General features: G+C 42.9%; 3 protein-coding genes across 4 annotated transcripts in view; all 3 read left to right on the top strand.

Moving 5' to 3' along the window:
• Nucleotides 1–21864, top strand: part of LOC110957920 (uncharacterized) — a 28261-nt gene extending 6397 nt beyond the window's left edge. Inside the window, exons 2-3 of the mRNA XM_051958264.1 lie at nt 17117–17772; nt 19948–21864. Coding sequence (XP_051814224.1) covers nt 17143–17772; nt 19948–20667 — 1350 coding nt within the window. The 5' untranslated portion in view covers nt 17117–17142 and the 3' untranslated portion in view covers nt 20668–21864. The remainder of the gene's footprint in view (nt 1–17116; nt 17773–19947) is intronic.
• On the top strand, nt 1223–2473 carry cldnf (claudin f). The gene has a single exon (XM_022204218.2). It carries the CDS (start codon nt 1277–1279, stop codon nt 2018–2020), a length of 744 nt encoding a protein of 247 aa, XP_022059910.2. The 5' UTR covers nt 1223–1276; the 3' UTR covers nt 2021–2473.
• cldne (claudin e) lies at nt 2690–15124 on the top strand. 2 transcript variants are annotated; one of them, XM_022204217.2, is made up of 2 exons: nt 2690–3798; nt 14149–15124. In XM_022204217.2, the coding sequence occupies exons 1-2, from the start codon at nt 3316–3318 to the stop codon at nt 14815–14817; spliced, it is 1152 nt and encodes a 383-aa protein (XP_022059909.2). In that variant the 5' UTR covers nt 2690–3315; the 3' UTR covers nt 14818–15124. The 2 variants fall into 2 exon arrangements, with proteins under 2 accessions (XP_022059909.2, XP_022059858.1); XM_022204166.2 differs by lacking the exon at nt 14149–15124 and having other exon boundaries at nt 2724–4389.
• Nucleotides 21865–21938: the final 74 nt, after the last annotated feature.

The raw sequence follows: 21938 nt of genomic DNA, 5'->3' as shown, positions 1-21938 counted from the left end.
ATTATAGAAAACATCGAATGTAAGAGTAAATATTCCCCACAGCTCTGTGGAGATAGGCCAGACTGTGGGGAACTAATTGAAAACAAGTAGCGTGTAAATGGTTGTTGGTGTAGTATCACATATCTGAATAAGGTGTCATCAGCTTGTTTATACCCAACAAAGGTATCTGTCATGACATATATTCTTTTAATGGAAAGTGACACTAGCAGTTGTATTTTACAACATTCTGTGGCTGGGGCTGTTTTTTGTTTTTTTTTTTGTTTTTTTTTTTGGGGGGGGGTGTTTGTTATTGTCTAAACTGGGAAACATCTTGTGCTCTGATCTTGTTTTTTTTTCAGTAGTCCAAATCACAGGAAAGATTAATTTACCCTGTGTGTCTTATCTAGGTTTTGTTAGTGCATCAAGATTTTAGCATTTTTCTTCCTCTTTTATGTGAACCAACATTTCAAAACCCTCTGCTTTAGTTGTATTTTAAAAACACTGACTGGCAGACACAGTTCAATGACTGAGCAGAGTGCCAAAGCGCAGAGAAAAAAACAGCATGCGAGCTTCTTTGTTTTGACAAATTTGTATAGAAAATGAAGATGGAATAAAGAGAGGCTTATTGTTCTTGAAAATCTGTCTCACCAACTTAAAAGTCTCTGTGCAGTTTTCTGTTATTAAGAGAGCCTTACATAATCTCAACATCTGGACATTAACACTACAACAAATGAGTAATATGAACTTTATAGTGACAAGTGATGATTTCATTGGCTTTTTGTGGTTATTTATCATTGATGTGTGTAAATAATAAAAGGATCCCATTTCAAGTTTTAATTTCAAAATACAAGCAAAGCACCTGTTCGTAAAAACAACAATTAAACTCAGTTAATTATTGCAGCCTGCAAAAGGTGACTTAGGCTTAGTGATGTATTGTTACTTTAGAGGACAAAACATTTAATCATTTTCCATCTTTCACAGTCTGAATTAGTTACAGAATGCTTGAAGTTGATCAGTGGCTGTAACTAAACTTAGCAACCCCTGTCGTTAGCGCAAAAAATCTGCATATGAAAATGTGTTTTTCACAAACAAAAGCAAGGCATTGTTTAAAGATGAGAGCCACTCCTCTAGCTCCAAGAAGAGGAATCTTGTTTAACTTGAGAAACTCACCTGACAACAGGACAGCCCTCCTCCTTCACATTCTCAGGCAAACAACGAGAGAGAGACCTGTATCACTCTGAAAGTGAATCAGACCTGAGCAACTTCTCTCTCCTGCCGTATACGAAGCCTCTTCACCATGGGGAGAATTGGCAAGGAGGTGGCGGGTCAGATCATTAGCTTCATAGGCCTTATTGGGGTGTCGGTGACCTGCGGTATCCCCCTGTGGAGAGTGACCTCTTTCATCGGCGCCAACATCGTGACGGGCCAGATCGTGTGGGACGGCCTTTGGATGAACTGTGTGATGCAGAGTACCGGGCAGATGCAGTGCAGACTGAATGAATCGGTGCAGAGGCTGACCCCTGACCTGCAGTCTGCCCGGGCACTGGTCATTATCTCGCTCGTCTTCGGCTTCGTCGGCTTTATACTCACATTCATTGGAGCTAAGTGCACCGGCTGCTTGAAGAAAGATTCATCAAACGCCAAGGTGGTGATCATAAGCGGCTGCCTCATCATCGTCGCTGCCATCCTGGTCCTGATCCCCGTCTGCTGGTCTGCTGCCATCACCATCACAGACTTCGCCAACCCTTTGACAATCGAGACGCAGAGGAGGGAGATCGGAGCTTCGATCTACATCGGCTGGGCCTCTGCTCTACTTCTTCTGATCGGCGGCATCACCCTGACCACTTCCTGCCCTCCTCAAAAACCTGTGTATGGATACCCAGGATATGCACCTGCACCAGTATACCCCTACTCGGCCCCGCCAACATATGGACCAGTGTATGCTCCTCCATCGAGCCAGCCGTACACAGCCAGTGGGACATACGTACCCAGTAAACCATATGCAGCACCGAATACATACCCTGCTGGACAGTATCTTTAAAACTGAAGGGACAGAGTGAAATTTCTGCTTTGATGACTTTACAAACTCTCCATTAGAAAGCGAAGCTGCACCAAAATACGCATTTTATTTCTAGAGGATGATATGTATTCCAATACATTGCTGTAATGCAAAATTAATTCACTCAGTCACTTGACTCTGATTGCTATGAATCTTCCTTAAATTGCTTTCTGTTGTGGATGGATTTTGTGCTCTGTAATAGAAAACTTTGTAGTTTGTGAAGCATTGACATGAGAGGAGTTGTTTGCCATCATAGCTGTGGTTACTGAAAGCTGTTTTGCTTTTCATAAGGAAGTCACTGTCAATATATTTATTTCCTTGTCTTACTGAGCACATTGTGTAAATAGTGATGATTTGTGACACGTTTGTTTTCTTTAAAAGCCTCTTTATTTTTGAGATCATTGAAAAGAATTTCAATAAAATGTTGGTATCATATTTACCTCTCTGTTTGTGGAGTCATTGTATTACATCAATATTATGAAACATGACATTTTACAAAGTAAAAGCTCCTTTGTGTGTGTGTGTGTGTGTGTGTGTGTGTGTGTGTGTGTGTGTGTGTGTGTGTGTGTTTGACAAGCTAAAATAAAAAATGGCAACACCAATTTTCTTTTTATGAATTTTTAACAATAACAAAACCTTTATGAGAATTCATTTTATTATGTGTTGATTACTTCACTGTAAATCATAAAGAGTTTACTTAAATCTCTTGAGTGTTTCTGTTGGGATACGCTCTACTGTAAAAATTGATTGGCACCAGTTTAATAGTTTCATTCTGTCTGACAAAAACATAAAATTAAATCCAACAATAGTTTGATAAATTAGTGAGAGAAGCTAAGCAGAACCACCAAGGAAACTGACCATAAATGGACACTGCATTTGACATCCGGTGAAACTCCCATCCACGTGTTTTTTTTTCAAACCTGAAACCAATGACTGGATCTGATTCTCCAGTAGCTTACCCAATCAACATTTGGTCACTGGCAGAGCATTGTTTGAATGAAGAATGTGGGTCGTCTTTACAGTCTTCATTTACATAGAGAGGATGGACGTTCATCTCATCGAAACTGCACCTCGTCCTCATACATATAATGTCAAGAATCTGGTCAGGCAGGTAAATCACCCAGTGCACTGGTTTCAGGTCAGACAGAAGGAGGTTCTGACTCCTCCTTCAAGAAAGACATCCTTATAACTGACGTGTTTATCCGACAACAACCAAAGCTGACCTGCCTCTGAAAGCTTCAAATCCTCTGCTTCGATCAACTCCAACTACCTACATCATGGTGTCACTGGGACGACAGATGCTGGGCTTTGTCCTGGCCATCATCGGCTTCTTGGGGACCATCATTGTTTGCGCCCTGCCAATGTGGAAAGTCACGGCCTTCATTGGAGCCAACATTGTGACGGCGCAGGTCATCTGGGAAGGCTTGTGGATGAACTGTGTGATGCAGAGCACAGGCCAGATGCAGTGCAAGATCTACGACTCTCTGCTGGCCCTGCCTCAGGACCTTCAGGCTGCCAGAGCTCTTGTGGTCATCGCCATCATCGTCGCTGCCTTTGGGGTCATCCTGGGCATTGCTGGAGGAAAGTGCACCAACTTCGTGGAGGACACACGAGCCAAAGCCAGAGTGGCCATCGCTGCTGGGATTGTCTTCATCTGCGCTGGTGTTCTTGTTCTCATCCCCGTGTGCTGGTCTGCCAACACCATCATCAGGGATTTCTACAACCCCATCCTGACCAACCCCCAGAGGAGAGAGCTGGGCGCTGCTCTCTACATCGGCTGGGGCACAGCTGCACTTCTCATTCTGGGTGGAGCCCTCCTCTGCAGCTCCTGTCCACCCAAAGAAAGCCCAGAGTATCCAGTCAAGTATGCCGGTGCCAGATCTACAGCTACCAGCCGGGCCTACGTCTGAGAGCTCCATCCACCTGAGAAAGACAGTAAATTATATGAATTTTCTTGAGCAACCCTCATTGATTCTGAGTTTCTGATAGAATTCAGAATCTTGTGATGGAAGTGAGAGAGACTTAAGGAACAAGAAACAGTACAGAGATGCTATGTGAATTACAGATCTGGAAAGAAATTTGCCTGCAGGAATAATCTCAGGTCTGAATTAGAGCAATTGTATAACCAGCTTGTACCAAATCTGAATGCCTGGTGGCAAATCTAAGCTGTGCTAAAAGAATGTAAATGGCCACAAGAGCTATGATGGACGGAAATGTGTACAGTACCACTGGTATATTGTGAATTTATTTGTAGAAACTTCTTTATAAATATCTTTGTTGAATAGCTGAATCAAATGACTGCTTTGTTAACTGAAATTATTGATTTGTAATAAAAGATGGACTTGATTATATTCTTTTGTCCAAGTGTCTTTTTACATCACCCAGAAATGAAGCGCTACTCTCAAAAGAAGGTGTCAGGCTGTTGTATCCACACATTCAGTTTACAGTTGACAGTCAAAAGCAACTTCATTTAACACAAGGGTCAAAGATATTTGTTTTACACAAAGAGATTTAATAAATAACTCTCCCAGTAATCCAAGGGTTATATAGGTCAAGAAGTTTGTGATAATAAAAACTAAAACATAAGTATAACTGAGCAGAGGACAGTGAAATAACAAGCTGCATTCAAAAACATCCGCTTGTTTGTTTAAGCTCTTTGTGCAGCCTTTAAACCTGTTCAACTAGTTCCACAGTGTTGACAGGCAAAGCTTTTTGATAGAACTGTTTCTGTATGTAAATGTCAAGAGATCCTATACATATACTGTACATAAACAGCGTTTAAAACAGGTTTTTGATTGTATTTGAATAGATAAATGATACTGTATATTAGTAACACCACATAACAGTTTTTGGCAGCAAAATATTTAAAGTAGGACAATGAATGTGAGAATGTTAGAATAACCTCGACTGATATTTCCGATTTAAACATATGCCACTCAGTAATAGTATGGCTCAACTGATGTTTTTTGTTTTTTTTAAAAAATACTTCTTGAAGAAACATTAGCTACGTGACCCGGGCAAGCTAGATGTGTCAGGTTTTAAAATACAGTCACATAATACTTGTAGATAGGACAAGATTAGCGCCTAATTTGTTCAATTTATGGGATCTGTTGACAAGACAAATTGATTTTAAATATATTAAATATTGGCATTGTTTTCATAAAGAATCACAGTGCATGTAATGATTTTTTTGACTCAAATACTTGATACTACTTGAACATTGCATTGGTATTAAAAACACCGTGAATCATGCGCTGTTTAATATTGTAAAAGACACTGTCAAAATCCTTTAAAGCTTAAACTAAATACATCAATAATAATGTCTTGTTTTATTGAGTCTGTTTTAACCTTTTCTTTTATCTGCTGGTACAGCTTACCTTCACTTAAAAACAAAAACAAACTACAGAGTATAGTGAGAGTATGCAGCAACATTGCAGGTATTAACCTCAACAATCTCTCTGATGTGTATAAGCTCAGAACCTTAAATAAGGCCCGCACACTCCTCACTGACCAGAGCCACCCCTTGGCTGGTGAGTTTGTGCTGCTCCCGTCAGGCCGCAGGTACATCCTGTCAAGATGCAGGACAAATACACTTAAGCATTCCTTTGTCCCTGCTGCAACTGTCCTGCTAAACAAGTGACTAACTAACCTGGGGCCTATTTCACGAAGCAGGTTTAGTGAAAACTCTGAGTTTGTTAACCCTGAAATGAGGGAAACTCAGAGTTTTCCGTTTCAGGAAGCGAGGTAACTCTAACCAGGGAATGCGGGGTAACTCGAGCCCGTTTCACAAAGAGGGATAACTTCAACTAACTGACTGAGAAAACCTCGAGTTTCTCTCCGTCTCCGCCCACTTTCAGCCACACACGCTGTTTCATTTCCTCATTCATTGAGTCAGTAAGCGAGCGAGTTTTGGCGTAGAACAGCTTTTATTAACGATCCAGTGGATAAGGAGCAGCGTTACTGCACAGATAAGTAAATATTCGTCGGTAGATTGTTATCAGACCGAGCATAAATGTTCTCGCATTTCCGGACAATTATCGGTTTGAGCGGTACCGTTTCGTAATCGTTTCAAGTCCATAATCTACATAAACAACCTAATCCGTCCTTACATTTACATTACCAGCCGCAGTCATGCTCTCACATCCAGCAGATATTGTGTGTTGCGCTGCGGTTCTTTTCAAATGAAAGTTTTTATATGATGTCGGAGATGCAGAGCACTACAGTTAGACAACTGTTTGCAGGACAGTCAGAAAAGTTTTCTGTGTGATTGGCTGCATAGATGCACATACTTCCCCATCACAGTTCCCTCGCATCATGAATAGGAAGTCCATTCACAGCATAAATGTGCAGGTAGGCTACAGGTAGACTGACTACTGTTTCTGAATGTTGAAGACTGCATCATAGTTCAACATCTGTCATTCTCTGCACTGTCCAGATCATATGTGATGCTGCACACATCATTTCTAATGTGGAGGCCAAGTGGTCTGGGTCTGTTCATGACTCCAGGATTTATGGAGAGTCTAACCTGAGCAACAGACTGCAGCGTGGTCAGCAGCCTAAAGATTTTCACAATAGAATTCTCTTGTCTCCCTCCTTTAATATACTCTGATGCATCCACTATACATTACAGGAGAGTTTGATGGCCTTCTGCTGGGTGACAGGGGTTACCATGCCAACCCAGGCTGATGACCTCATACCCTGACCCTGAACCAGGCCCCCAACAGAACTTCAACCGGGCTCACTGCAGGACCAGAGCCCGGGTGGAGATGACCATAGGCCTGCTGAAAGCCCGGTTCCAGAGCCTACATCTCCTCAGGGTGACCCCTGAGAGGGCCTGTGATATTACTGTGGCATGTGTTGTTCTTCATAATATTACCACTATTAGAGGAGAGCAACACCCTGCCCTACAAACTGAAGACCCAGATGATGAGCCCATCCACCTGCAGCTATCCAGGACAGCAGAGCAGTCAGAGACACCGTATGCAATAATCACTTTAGAGTTTAAGTCACCATCATCACCACCACAGCAAATAAAGACATGATACACATTTCATTTGGTCTTCTTTATTTCCTACAAATAAAAGAGATAGTTCAGTTAATGTTCCAATAGTTAACATAATTCACCTGTGACCATCACCCACCTCTAACTTGTGCTCCAGTATTTCAATTTCCAGATCTGCCCTCCTAATCTGTTTTTTGGATTTTTCTCAGCAAATGCAGTTTGTAAATCTGTTTTACTGATAACTGGAAATACATAGAGGACATTCAGTTATACAGTTGCACATGAATTCCACAGAATGAACCTCTGGTGTTTCCTGAACATCCATGTCACTGTGTCAGTCTGTGCAGTGGAAGATGAGGGACCATCCTGCTGCTGTCCAGCCATGTTCTGTTAAAAAGGATGAGAATGTGAAATACTTCAGTGTAGGCTAAATGTCACACTCTATATTCCACCCAAAATCCGAATGAGAAGAGAACTATCAGTAACATACCTCTATATGCCTTTCTGGATCCCCCTCTGTAAAGGCAGCAGACACAGTTTCATCCTCTTCATCCTAGATCAGTGACAAGTTTCAGTAAACTTAAACTACCATTTGGATAAATCTTTGGAGTGTTGCCTACTTACAATTACAAGGTGTATGTATATATATATATATATATATATATATGCATCCATGACATTTTATACCACTGTTTTATAGGCATCTGCTTTCTTTCTGTTGGCTGAGCAGAAGTCTATGTTAGTTTAAATAGGCTCAATTATTTAGCAGGACATGATATGGATGCAGACATTTAGGCTATGTGTGGATAAAACAACTGCACAGTCAAACAGCCACTTAATATTTAGGCTACTTTACAATGTAAAACATGATCAACATGAAGTACCTCCATGAAATAATGCCGAGGTCTGACCTATTTGAACAGTGTTTTATATTTCATCTTAAGCTGCTGCCCCGTCGGGATTTCACCTAAATGAAATAACTTAGTAGGCTGCCATTCAGACAGTTATTCCCTGTAATATTATTACGATTACAAAGGACTACATTTAAACTTACGCATTGATATGGGCAGCAGTGTTCTCTACGCCGTCTCTCTCTCTTTTGCAGCTGCAGCGGTGTTGCACTTCTTTCTAAAAACGTGTTCAAACTCGCCATATGAGCGCGTTAAAAACTTCCAGTTCAAAAACGCAGCCTTTCGCTTCCCCGTTTCCATGGTGACTCGTCGAATCGGGGTTCCATTGATGCTGTCTTTTCAGACTTGCGGTGCACGCGCGTAACTCCGGGTCAAACTACTCCGAGTTGATTAACCCAACTCATATCAGCCGTTGTGAAACCGAAAACTCAGAGTTTTCTATCTCAGAGTAGATCAACTCAGAGTTGTAGAAGAAACTCAGAATTTGTAAAACCTGCTTTGTGAAATAGGCCCCTGTTGGTGCTCTCTATTGTTATTATCTGTGCTTGGTACTCTGCGACTGTTGTTGACTTGCTCTGCTGGCTGTATAGTGATTTGCCACATGGGGACAATAAAGATTCCTTGAACCTTAATTGTTTCATTACAACAGCAGGGTTACACAGAATATGATGGAGAACAAATAGCCAAACTGCAGCTTCAGAAAAATGTGTCATTTTAGCTAATTGTCCTCTGGGACATGCGTACTTACATTATGTTCACGTGACACAGTCTTCTAGCAGGCACAGGTGGAAGTCAAGTGACTGTTCATGATGTGACATTTGATGTTACATTAATCATAGAAATGAATCCCTTACAGTAACTATACACTCACGCTCACTTCACTGCACAGCTTAAGTCTTTTCATGTTTTCCCTTGTCTGATCAGAGATGATTTAAAGCGATAACCACAATTTAGAGTATGGTTTGCTGTTTACCATAAACTCTACATATATGCCTCTGAAGAAAATACACCATGTGTAGTATAGTTTAGTGGAAGTATTTTCCCAATTTCAGATGGTATTTAACAAAATTCATTGGCATCTGGACTCATTGAGTATTTAATGAACTGTTCTGAATTTATGGTTTTCAGTGTCCCTGGGTAAAGTTGCTCCTGATGGCAGTCTATTGGTGTGTAAATGTGTGTGTGAAGGAATGAATGGGAAACACTGTAAAATGGTACTACTAAGTATTTAAAAGCCCTCTGTAAGTGCTTAAGAGCATTTATTTAAGGTACAGTGTTGCCAAGCCTATAATTAAATAATTTTTATTTCACTCACATGACATATTGGTGATATATAGCACATTGCTTAACCCTTCTTAGCCTAAATATCAGGTGCATCCTTTAACATATAGGGGCACAAGTGTTACAGATCAATTTTATGCAAATACAGCGGTGGGAAAAAGTTTTCGGACACCCCATACATTTGCATGTATGTTGCTTTAAGAATCGCTCTTAGATGCACTCTTCAGTTGCAATTTATTTTAGTATAATCATGGTCATAATGCTAAACAAATCCTAAAACTGCCATTAAAAACTTTAAATTGATTTTTTTCCATCAAAATAGATAAGAGATTTTGAGTGTTGGGTCATTTTGGTAGAATTTAGTTTTGTTAGTTTTTCTTGTAAACAATAAACAACAAAAAATCATTTGTATTTATTTGTGTCTATTTATTGCAGTCACATCTTTTGAAAAACAAAAAAAGATTTTTCCACAAACATTTCATGATAATATTTGAGATTATGTCAAATTCTTAGTGTGTCCGAAAACTTTTTCCACCACTGTAGGAAGTGGTCAGAACAGATATTTTAGGCGAACTGAATCAACCACATTGTGTCCACAAATGATTGTAACATAAGGCATTTTGGATTATTTCCCATTTCCCCACAGTTGACATTGGAGTCTTTCAACTTTGATCACTGTCTTTCTCAAATCATATTGTGAGACATTTTAATAACAACAAATATAAAAGTCCCCTACTGTTTTCCCAAATTATGCTTTTTTGTAAAACCTTACTTAGTTTATGTAAGTGCCGAAACCAAACCAAATCCTAACCACAGCACTGTGAATCATAGCATGATTGTTATTGTTTTTTTAAAATCTTGTGATGTTTTCAGTGGCATAGTAAAACGATACTGCTTGTCTATTAGAGTGCCAGATCACAGAATACTTCTGTATGTTGTCCAAAGGGGAAGCTATAAACAATGCATCTGTTCACCTAATTAAGTAATTATGGCTCCTACTTTGTGACTTTTAGTAAATGATCTCTGCACGTCTATCATTTTCTGAATCGTTGCCAACATGATGTCAGCATAGCACAAACAGGGTGTGTCCCCGTTGTGAACACACCCTGGTCTGTTTCTACATTTTTTCCTGGTATCACATTCCTGAGTTGACCTCTGCCACTTAAGAGTGAATCTGCCTAAACCAGTTATAGATTAATGATTGTGTGCAGTCACAGGTGTCAGAGTAGACAATGGAACATTTTCATAACGCTGTAGTCTTCCACTAACCAACAATAAACGGAAAGTGGGGTTCAATAAATTAATCTATAAAATTAAAACACTGTTTTTCTACTCCGCCCAGTAGGCCCACCACCTACATGGCAGGAAGTCGGGGTCGGGTGCTATGTCCACCGGGCAGTAGGCAGGAGCGGGCGCCTGGGCGTGCCACCCCCTGGTGGCGTAGACTAGCTCTGGGGACGTGGAACGTCACTTCACTGGCGGGGAAGGAACCTGAGCTGGTGCGGGAGATGGAGCGATACTGGCTAGATATAGTTGGGCTCACCTCCACGCATAGCAAGGGTTCTGGAACCAGAGTCCTGGAGAGAGGCTGGACTCTCCCCTACTCCGGAGTTGCCAAGAGTGAGAGGTGCCGGGCAGATGTGGGGATACTCACAAGCCCCCGACTGAGCGCCGCTTTGTTGGAGTTCTCCTCGGAGAACGAGAGAGTCACCTCTCTGCGACTTTGTGTTGCAGAGGGGAAAACTCTGACTGTTGTCTGTGCTTATGCGCCGAACAGCAGTTCAGAGTATTCGGCCTTCTTGGAGTCTCGGTGGTGTCCTGGAAGGGGTACCGCCCGGGGATTCCATAGTTCTCCTGGGAGACTTCAACGCTCACGTGGGCAGCGATGGAGAAACCTGGAGCGGGGTGACTAGGAGGAACGGCCTGCCCGATCCGAACCCGAGCAGTGTTTTGTTATTGGACTTCTGTGCTAGTCATAGACTGTCCATAACAAACACCATGTTTGAGCATAAGGTTGCTCATAAGTGTACTTGGTACCAGAGCACCTTAGGCCAAAGGTCGATGCTCAACTTCATAGTCGTATCGTCAGACCTGCGGCCGTATGTTTTGGACACTTGGGTGAAGAGAGGTGTAGAGCTGTCATCTGATCACCACCTGGTGGTGAGTTGGATCCGATGGCGGGGAAGACTGCCGGACAGACCTTGTAAACCCAAACGTGTAGTGTGGGTGAACTGGGAACGTCTGGCGGAGGACCCTGTCTGTAGGGTTTTTAACTCTCACCTCCGGAAGAGTTTCTCCTGCATCCCGGGGGAGGTTGGGGGCATGGATTCTGAGTGGTCCATGTTCAAAGCCTCCATTGCAGAAGCGGCTGCTAGGAGCTGTGGTCTGAAGGTCACTGGTGCCTGTCGCGGTGGCAATCCAAAGACCCGCTGGTGGACACCAACGGTGAGGGAGGCCGTCAGGCTGAAAAAGGAGGCTTTTTCGAGCCTGGTTGCTCAGGCTGTGTACAGTCGGGGTGGAGAACTGTTGACCCGCACTGGCACTCAGTCAGACACATTTCCAGTGGGTGTTGGACTTCGCCAGGGCTGCCCCTTGTCTCCAATCCTGTTTGTGGTTTTCATGGACAGGATTTCAAGCCTCAGTCGTGGCGGGGAGGGTTTTTGGTTTGGGGGCCTCAGGATCGCATCTCTACTTTTTGCGGATGATGTGGTTTTGCTGGCATCCTCAGACCGTGACCTACAGCACACACTGGAGCGGTTTTCAGCCGAGTGTGAAGCGGCAGGGATGTGGATCAGCACCTCCAAGTCCGAGGCCATGGTTCTCTGCCGGAAACCGTGGATTGCTCCCTCTGGGTTGGGGGGGAGTTTCTTCCCCAAGCGAAGGAGTTCAAGTATCTCGGGATCTTGTTCACGAGTGTTGGGAAAATGGAGCGAGAGATGGACAGGCGGATTGGTGCGGCATCAGCAGTAATGCGGGCGTTGTACCGAACCGTCGTTTTGAAGAGGGAGCTGAGCCATAAAGCGAAGCTCTCGATTTACCAGTCCATCAACATTCCAACCCTCACCTATGGTCATGAGCTTTGGGTAGTGACCGAAAGAACAAGATCGCGGATACAAGCTCCTGAAATGAGCTTCCTCCGTAGGGTGGCAGGACTCAGACTTAGAGATAGGGTGAGGAGCTCAGACATCCGGAGGGAGCTCGGAGTAGAGCCGCTGCTCCTTCGCATCGAAAGGAGCCAGTTGAGATGGTTTGGCCATCTGCTTTGGATGCCTCCAGGAAGACTTCCTTTGGAGGTTTTCCGAGCACGTCTGTCTGGGAGGAGACCCCGGGGTAGATCCAGAACTCGCTGGAGGGATTATATATCTCGTCTGGCCTGGAAACGCCTCGGGATCCCCCAGGAAGAGCTGGAAACCGTTGCTGGGGGGAGGGACGTCTGGAACAACCTGCTTCGCCTGCTGCCTGCGTGACCCGGCCCCGGATAAGCGGAAGAAAATGGATGGATGTATGGATGTTTTTCTACTTTGAGCCTGTGTAAAATGACGTTTAAATATTTAAGATGCATATAAACAGATGTAGTTCCAAGCACCCAAAGACATATTTATGTGTTCTGTTCAAAAACACAGAAAAAGTAAAAGAATTCTGACTGAAGACCAAAAAAATCCACAACTCTTGGAGACAAAAGTTCACACTGAAGCATTAGAAACATTTGCAGAGAACGGTTTTACTGAGTTATGACTCTGTTTTTAGTTGCAAAGGTAGTATTTTGAATATTTTTCAATCTGTCAATCAGACTCTATTTTTATAGCACTTTTCATGCAAATAAATGTAGAAAAAGGGTTACTTTACAGGGAAAAAGAATGAAAAGGCAAAATTCTGAAATGCACAGTAAGACAATAATGAAAAACATGAGTAATAAAATAAAGGTAAAATATGATCAAGTGTATAAATAAATATAGAAAAAATAAATCAATTAAATCAATTAAAATAGCAATGATAATAAACAAATGACTAAATAAATAAATAAGCAACTAAATAAGTAAAAATATAATAAAATAAATGCCAAACTAAACAGGTAGGTCTTGAGTTTGCTTGGATTAAAAGCTAGAAGATGGTAATTAGAGGCTTTATAAAGCAATAAAAGATTTTAAAATCTGTTCTAAATCAAACAGGCAGCCAGTGCAGAGATTTTAAAATCAGTGTCACGTGTTCTCTCCTTCTGGTCTTGGTCAACACATGTGCCCCCTTTGTTTTGAAGCAGTTGAAGTAGAGATAAATTCTCTGAAGTGAACCAGAGATCAGAATATTACAAGTTGAGAGACCATTGTTCACACTCTGGCAATTTTCTTCAAATGATACAATGCAGTCTTCAATCTGCTTCTGCTGTGAGGTTTAGAGTAGGCTTTAGTTGCATAAAGCAGTGATTTATTTCAAATGAACTTCCCATCACATTCATTGGTGAGCATGAATGTCTATATTCAGAAGCAAATCACTGTTTGTCTTGAGACTGCAGTGAATTGCAAGGCAGACAGATTAACTCACTGCAGATCTGAGGCTTGGTTTTTTTCAGTCTTATATTGATGATACTGTATGTGCTTACTGTCAAAAACCCTGTACTTCGTTGAAACTGCATATCAGCTGCTAACATTTAGTAGTTGGCACATTTTCTGTCACGTTTTTTCCTTGTTCACAGCAACACCTCAGGTTTCACAGGCCTCATCTCCAGCCAAAAGAACAATTGAAACCCCCACCTTTTTAGAGTCCTTACACACAAAAGAATCCTGCACGGCAGGTATTCAGGGCTTCTAATGTGTCCTCAATAGCTTGGCTTGCACACCTCCCATTTTACTCATGATTCAGCTGCACATACACACCTGAATAGCTCTTAATATTCTCTCAGAGACTCTCGGAGAGAGAAGACGATGGCTTCCATGGGAATGCAGATGGCCGGCTGCACCCTGGCCCTTTTTGGCTGGATTGGGGTGCTCATTGTCTGCGCTACACCCACATGGCGGGTCACGGCCTTCATCGGAAACAACATAGTGACATCGCAGACCGTGTGGGAGGGCATCTGGATGAGCTGCGTGGTTCAGAGTACGGGCCAGATGCAGTGTAAGGTGTACGACTCCATGTTGGCTTTGACCACTGACCTCCAGGGGGCTCGTGCTCTGGTGGTGGTTTCCATTATCACAGGCATCGCAGGGCTCCTCATCGCCTTCGCAGGGGGAAAGTGCACCAACTTCATTCCAGAGGAGAGGGCCAAGGCGAGGGCCTCCATTGCAGCAGGGGTGATATTGATCATCAGTGGATTTCTCTGCCTCATCCCTGTTTCCTGGACTGCCAGCATCATCATAAGGAACTTCTACAACCCCGTGTTAATAGACGCCCAGAAAAGAGAGCTGGGGGCTTCTCTTTACATCGGCTGGGGGGCCGGGGGACTGCTGCTCTTGGGAGGGGGTCTTATGTGCGCCAGCTGCCCACCGAAAGAAGATAATGCCCCTTCTGTGAAATATCTCATCAACAAACCTGTAGAGAACAGCAGAGTGGACTCATTCCGATCTTCCACACCAACAAAAACCTATATTTGAGTTTTCCAAAGGGACTAATTTGCCTCTGGCTGATGACTGTCTATCTTTCAGCATTTATTGAGCTGCTGTGTAGCATCAAGGAAAAGGACTTGCACACAGTAAACCTACAATGAAGGAAATCTGCACTTTGTACCTTAAGATTTGTACTCTGAATGAAGCTCTGTGTCTGAGATCGCTTTACTCTTGTTCATGAACATGTATATGGGGATAGTTTAAATTATAGAAGCTCTTATATTTGTGGTAGAGTGGCTGTTTTAGTCTATCTTTTTGTCATTTTATAGTTGTGATTTCATTTTTTTTCACAATAAATGAGCATACCTATCATGTGTTTCTCTCTGCTGAAGATACTTGTTTATATACTTTTTCAAAATGCACCTGCGGTTATTTAAACCAAACACTGAGAGAACCTGTTTGTCAGGTACTTACCAGAGATCACTATGCAGGAAAACAACAAGGGTGACTCAGGGACTTAGAATCCCTGCTGGCTAAAATGTCTGTTGACGTTTCACTTTGTGTTGTCAGTGTTTGCTATTTGAATACTCTGCTGTAGTGGAAGTAAATATAATGAACAACTTAAAGTGGTTATCTAAGTGGGCATAGAGAGTTAAGACTATTGTGATTGGTCATTTTCCCTAAAGAATCTTAAAATAAATTAATTTGGCTTTGATTTGGTTTTGAACAATGGCCTTTAAATTGACTTATAGTCTGTTCACAGCCCTAGTAGAGTGATAGGTTTGTTGTGTTTTCTTCTGCTATCAGGCTGTGGATCAGAAAGAATGTAGGTTCAAATTACTTCAGTCTGACAAAACACATTTTGGCTCCATTTCTCCACTTGGTTTCCTGCTTTTGCATTTTAACCCACAGTCACAAAGAAAGAAACCTAGATGTTAGCATCAATATAATCCTGAAATCAATTATATGTAATGGTAAAGTGACATATGTTGTAAGACAAGACCTCCGAGGTCAGGGGTCGGCAATTAGATGTGGCTTCAGGCCAAAATTTGTGTAAACAATCAAACAGAGGGCCAACGGGGGTTGGGGGGTCCCCGAGCAGCAGAGCTTCTATAGCTGATCGCTGCTACTTGGGACACACGTCTCAATTCTGATCGCAGATGTATTAAAAATGACTCCCGTGACAAACACATGTTTTGCACACACTGTTGCTCAGTGAAATCTGGCTGGTACAACCGTGTCTGACCAGTAGCGCGAACGCGGAAATGCCCGGCAGCAGCCGATCATGAGAGTTTCGTGTTGCGGTGATGGACTGGCTTGGCTCCGTGCCAGTGGAAACGCAAACTGGTTTTTAGCTCCTGAGCCAGCGGGTGGGAACACGGTATATGGGTGCGATCGATTCTTCATTTTTAATAATCTCAAACATTGAAAAAATAAATCAAATTTTCAAAATCATCTGGCGGGCCAGATATCATTCCCGACGGGCCAGTTTTGGCCCGCGGGCCGCCAATTGCAGACCACTGTCCTAGGTGTTAATGTTAGTTTAATGTGAACAGTCTATAAATTCTGTTTTTATTCCCAACTTTTATTCCTGAAATACTCTAAACTTTAAAATTCAGATTTCCTGTGGGAAGTCATCAGAATATTACCACACAAAAATGAAGAACTACTTATATTACTTGTACAAATTTATTACACTATGTAAAAATATCGTAATTAAGGCACCAAATACTCTGGTAGAGTATTTATGTATAACATATGTTTTAACCTGAAAGATATATAATCTTTAAAACACTTAGAACAAATAAAATGGGAAAATACTTCTTTCTCAAACATCATCTAAATGTTTATATTTTAGAAAGTTGATACTGATTCACAGTGACAAGTCAAAAAAACCAGATCTGATTCTTATAAAAACAAAGCTATTTATAAATAGGAGACGACAAAACACACCTAATCAGTGTTATTATCTCTAGTGACATACTGCCATCTAGTGGGCCTCTTCCTCCATGACTAGAAAATCCCACAATGTTTTTCTAGTGATGTCATTTATGGGAAACAGTTTCTGCTTTACTAAAACACCTTTGTGGTTACTCTTATCATGCATCTTCGTAGCTCAGTCTGTCTATCCACCTACCAGCCACTATTGATCTTTCTGTTTGTGTTTTTGTATCTTTTTTCCTACCATTTCTTTTATATTTTTTAACCTACACAATCCCTCATTGTCACTGGAATTGAAATAAAAAGCAGCATATGAGCCCTGGTAAATAATCACCACCAATAAAGTGTCAGGACGTGGCTAAATACATTAAAATGTCTGCTCTTGTCCCCCCTCCATGTTTTCCAGGGCGTTAGAGTCTGCCCAGTCCGTCCATGGCTCTGCAGGAGCTGGGCATCAGCCTGTCCCTGGTGGGGGTGGCTGGGACCATCCTGATCTGTGCTCTGCCCATGTGGAAGGTGACAGCATTCATCGGCACTCACCTGGTGGTCATGCAGGTGTTCTGGGAGGGTTTGTGGATGACCTGTGTCAGCGAGTACACGGGCCAGATGCAGTGTAAGCTCTATGATGCCCTGCTGGACCTGTCACCGGACCTCCAGGCAGCCCGAGGCCTTATTTGCATCAGCCTGTGCCTGGGATGTCTGGGGTTCCTCATCTTCCTCCTGGGGGCTCGATGCACCAACTGCCTGAGCCACCCGTGGATTAAGGCCCGGGTGGTGTTGAGCTCCGGGGCCATCTTCTGCCTTTCGGCCCTCACAACCATAGTGGCTGTTTCCTGGACGGCCAACACCATCATCAGCGATTTCCACAACCCTCGAGTCCCCGAGGTGCTGAAGAGAGAGCTCGGAGCGGCCATATACATCGGCTTTGTGACATCTGGGCTGCTTTTCTGTGGCGGAGTCATACTGTGTACAAGCTGTCCACCACAGAGAGCCAGGTTCCCCTCGAGTGGGTACACACTGGCCAAAACCCCCACAAGAAGCAGCTACGCCATCAAGAACTATGTGTGAAGTTCAGAATGAGTTTAGGAAAAATATATTGAATTGTGATTCCTCAATTGGCCATGTATGGATATATACAGCCTACCAATACTAGTAAAAACATAAAACGACTCTGAGCATGTTCAATATACACTATTATGCCAAAAGTATTCGCTTACCTGCCTTGACTCGCATATGAATGTAAGTAACATCCATAGGGTTCAATATGACGTTGGTCCACCCTTTGCAGCTATAATAGCTTCAACTCTTCTGGGAAAGCCGTCCACAAGGTTTAGGAGTGTGTTTATAGGAATTTTTGACCTTTCTTCCAGAAGCTCATTTGTGAGGTCACACACTGATGTTGGACAGAAGGCCTGGCTCTCAGTCTGCGCTCTAATTCATCCCAAAGGTGTTCTATCAGGTTGAGGTCAGGACTCTGTGCAGGCCAGTCAAGTTCATCCACACCAGACTCTGTCATCCATGTCTTTATGGACCCTGCTTTGTACACTGGTGCACAGTCATGTTGGAAGAGGAAGGGGCCAGCTCCAAACTGTTCCCACAAAATTGGGAGCATGGAATTGTCCAAAATGTCTTGGTATGCTGAAGCATTCAGAGTTCCTTTCACTGGAACTAAGGCGCCAAGTCCAGCTCCTAAAAACAACCCCACACCATAATCCCCCCTCCACCAACTTTACACTTGGCACAATGCAGTCCGACAAGTATGGTTCTCCTGGGAAACCACCAAACCCAGACTGGTCCATCAGATTGCAAGATGGAGAAGTGTGATTGGTCACTCCAGAGAAGGCGTCTCCACTGCTCTAGAGTCCAGTGGCGGCGTGCTTTACACCACTGCATCCCACGCTTTGCATTGCACTTGGTGATGTATGGCTTGGATGCAGCTGCTCGGCCATGGAAAACCATTCCATGAAGCTCTGTGGTGAAGCACTGTTCTTGAGCTAATCTGAAGACCACATGAAGTTTGAAGGTCTGTAGCCATTGACTCTGCAGAAATTTGGCCACCTCTTGGCACTATGCGGCTCAACATCCACTGACCACGCTCCATCAGTTTACGTGGCCAACCACTTGGTGGCTGAGTTGCTGTCGTTCCCACACACTTCCACTTTCTTATAATACAGCTGACAGTTGACTGTGGAATATTTAGGAGCGAGGAAATGTCACCACTGGATTTGTTACACAGGTGGCATCCTATCACAGTTCCACGCTGGAATCCACCGAGCTCCTGAGAGCGAGCCATTCTTTCACTAATGTTTGTAAAAGCAGTCTGCATGCCCATGATTGGAACACATGATTCTGATTATTTGGATGGGTGAGCCAATGCTTTTGGCAATATAGTGTATGAAAGGACTGTAAAGGTGTGCTGTTGAATTATATACCATTTACAATACAGTTATTTTAAGTATCAGTAAAATTCCTTAGTTAATTTTCATGGTCTTTCAGAGTATTTGCAATAGCATTATTAGATCCCTATATATGAAGAAGCATATTTCTTTTCTGTCTGATACAGTTTTACATCACTGATACCTCACATTTCACATAGCTGAAGTCCATTTTAATTTCCTCAGTTTTGTGAAGAATGAATGTGTTGCCAACTCCTTTCACAAAGAAAGTCAGTTGGTTTGTAGTTTAATGTGCATGTGTCTTTATGCAGTGGAACATTACATTAATCCTGTTTTAGTCACAATTTTAGTGATTTTTTGCCATGTGAAAAGCTTGTGCTTTGTGATTAGTGTCTTAGAATTCAAAATAAAGACAGCAGAGTCATCAAGTGTAATCTGAGTCACTGTTCTGCTGTCAGTAACTCCACAAATGGATTCTCCTCTTGGGGGAAGAACAAATCCTGATATCAGCTTCCTCTCGGAAATGTGGCCCAGTAGCTGACAAATCAGAGGACAGTGGAAGCTTTGTTTTTCCCCTCAGTCGAGAAACTGGGAGAGAGGGATTGTTTTGAAACCATGGCAGAGCAAACAGAGGGATTTCCCTCCTCCACCCAGCTGAAGCCCGGCCGTGCCTTCTTTTCAGGAATACCAAAGAACTGGTTTACCCTTTCTGAACAGACATGCAAAGCAGACAGGCACTAACACACACACACACTCATGAATTGTCTCTGCCTCACATGCACACACACGTTAAAATAACACCCCACCCCTCGGCGCTCCACTGCCAGCTGTTTCTGGTTAGGCAGCCCGGCTTGCAGTGAAGAGGAGGACGAGGCAGGCCGGAGCCATGAATCGGCAGCTGGAGCTCGCTGCCCTCGGTGTGGCCTTCGCCGGGTGGCTGTGTGCCATCCTGACTCGCTGCCTGGCCCTGTGGAAGGTGAGCGGCACTCTGAACAACACCACGGCTTCTCTGCCTGCCTACTGGGACGGGGTGTGGCTGGAATGGGATCACTGGGATTTAAACCACGATGGCAGCCTGCACTGCTCCTTCTATCAGTCTCTCATGTCTCTTTCTGGAAGTTTTCGGACGTGGAGGGCCCTCATCATGGCGGCCATCGGAGCTGGAGCCTTCGCTACGTTGATTGCAGCAGCAGGCTTGATATGGTTCCCTAAACGTGGCCAGGTCAAAGTGTTTTCTGGTGCGCTCTTTGTTTTGTCTGGGATCCTGCTGCTGGTTCCCACAGCCTGGACATGCCATCACACCAGCCAGCCACTGGAGGGGGCTGTGCTGCTGAGGAGAGACTGGGGCCCTGCTCTGTACCTTGGATGGATCTCCTTTGGGTTGATGCTGGTCGGTGGAGTGTTTCTCACCACCAGATGCCCGACTACTGAGAACCAGGCAGAGCCACATGAAGACAGCAGGTATCCGAACGTGGACGAGGAGGCTAATCACCCCCTGAGCAGGATCAACAGGACTACGTTCACCAGCAGCCAGTACGAACGCAGATCACAGCCAATCTGAGAGGACCGGGATGTAATATTTAACAGAATGTGTGTGTGTGTGTGTGTGTGTGTGTGTGTGTGTGTGTGTGTGTGTGTGTGTGTGTGTGTGTTTAAACTGGAAAATCACTGACATGTGAAACGGCTGTGGGTAGATTTAACAGTTGAAGCTGCACGTGTTGAGTAATGATCCACTGGTTTAACTAAGAGTGAACTTAACATTAGAAAGTGCAGACGCTCCAGTGTTTCCTGTGACTAGTTTTACTAATAGGGATGCGGGTAGCACTTTGAATTTGCATCTTCTTTTGCTGTGTTTTGTTGCATTTCAAGTGAAATTAACAAACATTGCATTTCTTGTTGCCACTATTTAAAATTACTGTAAAATGATACTTCTCAGCGTCTGCTCGGCTCTACTGGATGCAATTTTGAACCGATTCTGCTCATATTAACACAGACTGAAGACTTACAACCGTCTGATAATTTCAACACCTTGTAATGTCTTAAATGTGAATGATGATGAATCTACAATCATTTCTATAGCCGTACTGCACAAATACATTGCCCTACATTAGAGTAATGCAATCTTACAAATTTTCTGCATGAAAGGATGCTGTGGAATAAATTATCTAAAATGATTAATAACACTTGTTTACAAGAGTTATTTGACTTTAATCATGCACTATAGTGGCTCTAATTAACTACACTGTAGAACACTGTAGGAGGTAATAAGGTGAGGAATAACTTTGAAGCGTAATCTTTTAATTTTTCGTTAAAACAAATTAAAAGGGTGCATGATGAAAAGGAAGCAGGTGCTGCCTTTTGAGTATCTATTGATAGTAAGTTATACACATAGGAGATGTGAAGCTGGATTTTTAAGAATTCTGTTTGCAGATCAATGTTTTGCAGATATTCCATGGGACAGTAAGTGTGAAGCACTTCAGACACTTCGAGGTCGTTCTGTAACGGAAAAACATCAGTTTTTCTTTCTAGATTTTTGTCAAACTTCCTAAAAGAAATGACACTTGTTGCAATACATTTCCCACATTTTGTTTTTTCTTTTTACCTAAAAGCCTCAAATCAATTTGAGCAACAAAACATTTCTCCTAATTATGTGATTGTGAATTTTTTGGTATCATTTTTCTGCAGTCATACCACCTGGATGTTGTAGTTTTGTGTGATTCCTGTCATAGTTTTGCAAATAAAAACAGTTTTCAAAATAGTTTTTGATCGACACCTCTCTGTTACTCAGTTTGTGATGAAAACTATACAAGTTTTTTTGAGGCTATACCCAAC

Source organism: Acanthochromis polyacanthus, chromosome 13 (assembly GCF_021347895.1).
Source record: "Acanthochromis polyacanthus isolate Apoly-LR-REF ecotype Palm Island chromosome 13, KAUST_Apoly_ChrSc, whole genome shotgun sequence".
Lineage (NCBI taxonomy): Eukaryota > Metazoa > Chordata > Actinopteri > Pomacentridae > Acanthochromis > Acanthochromis polyacanthus.
Note: the sequence above shows the minus strand (reverse complement) of the source record. Positions and strands in the feature narration are given on the sequence as shown.

Excerpts from the sequence above, each read along its gene's own strand:
- cldnf (XM_022204218.2), top strand. The coding sequence starts at position 1,277 with ATGGGGAGAATTGGCAAGGAGGTGGCGGGTCAGATCATTAGCTTCATA.
- cldne (XM_022204217.2), top strand. The coding sequence starts at position 3,316 with ATGGTGTCACTGGGACGACAGATGCTGGGCTTTGTCCTGGCCATCATC. Across the intron at positions 3,799-14,148 it reads CCCAGAGGAGAGAGCTGGGC|ACGATGGCTTCCATGGGAAT; the intron begins GCTGCTCTCTAC and ends CGGAGAGAGAAG.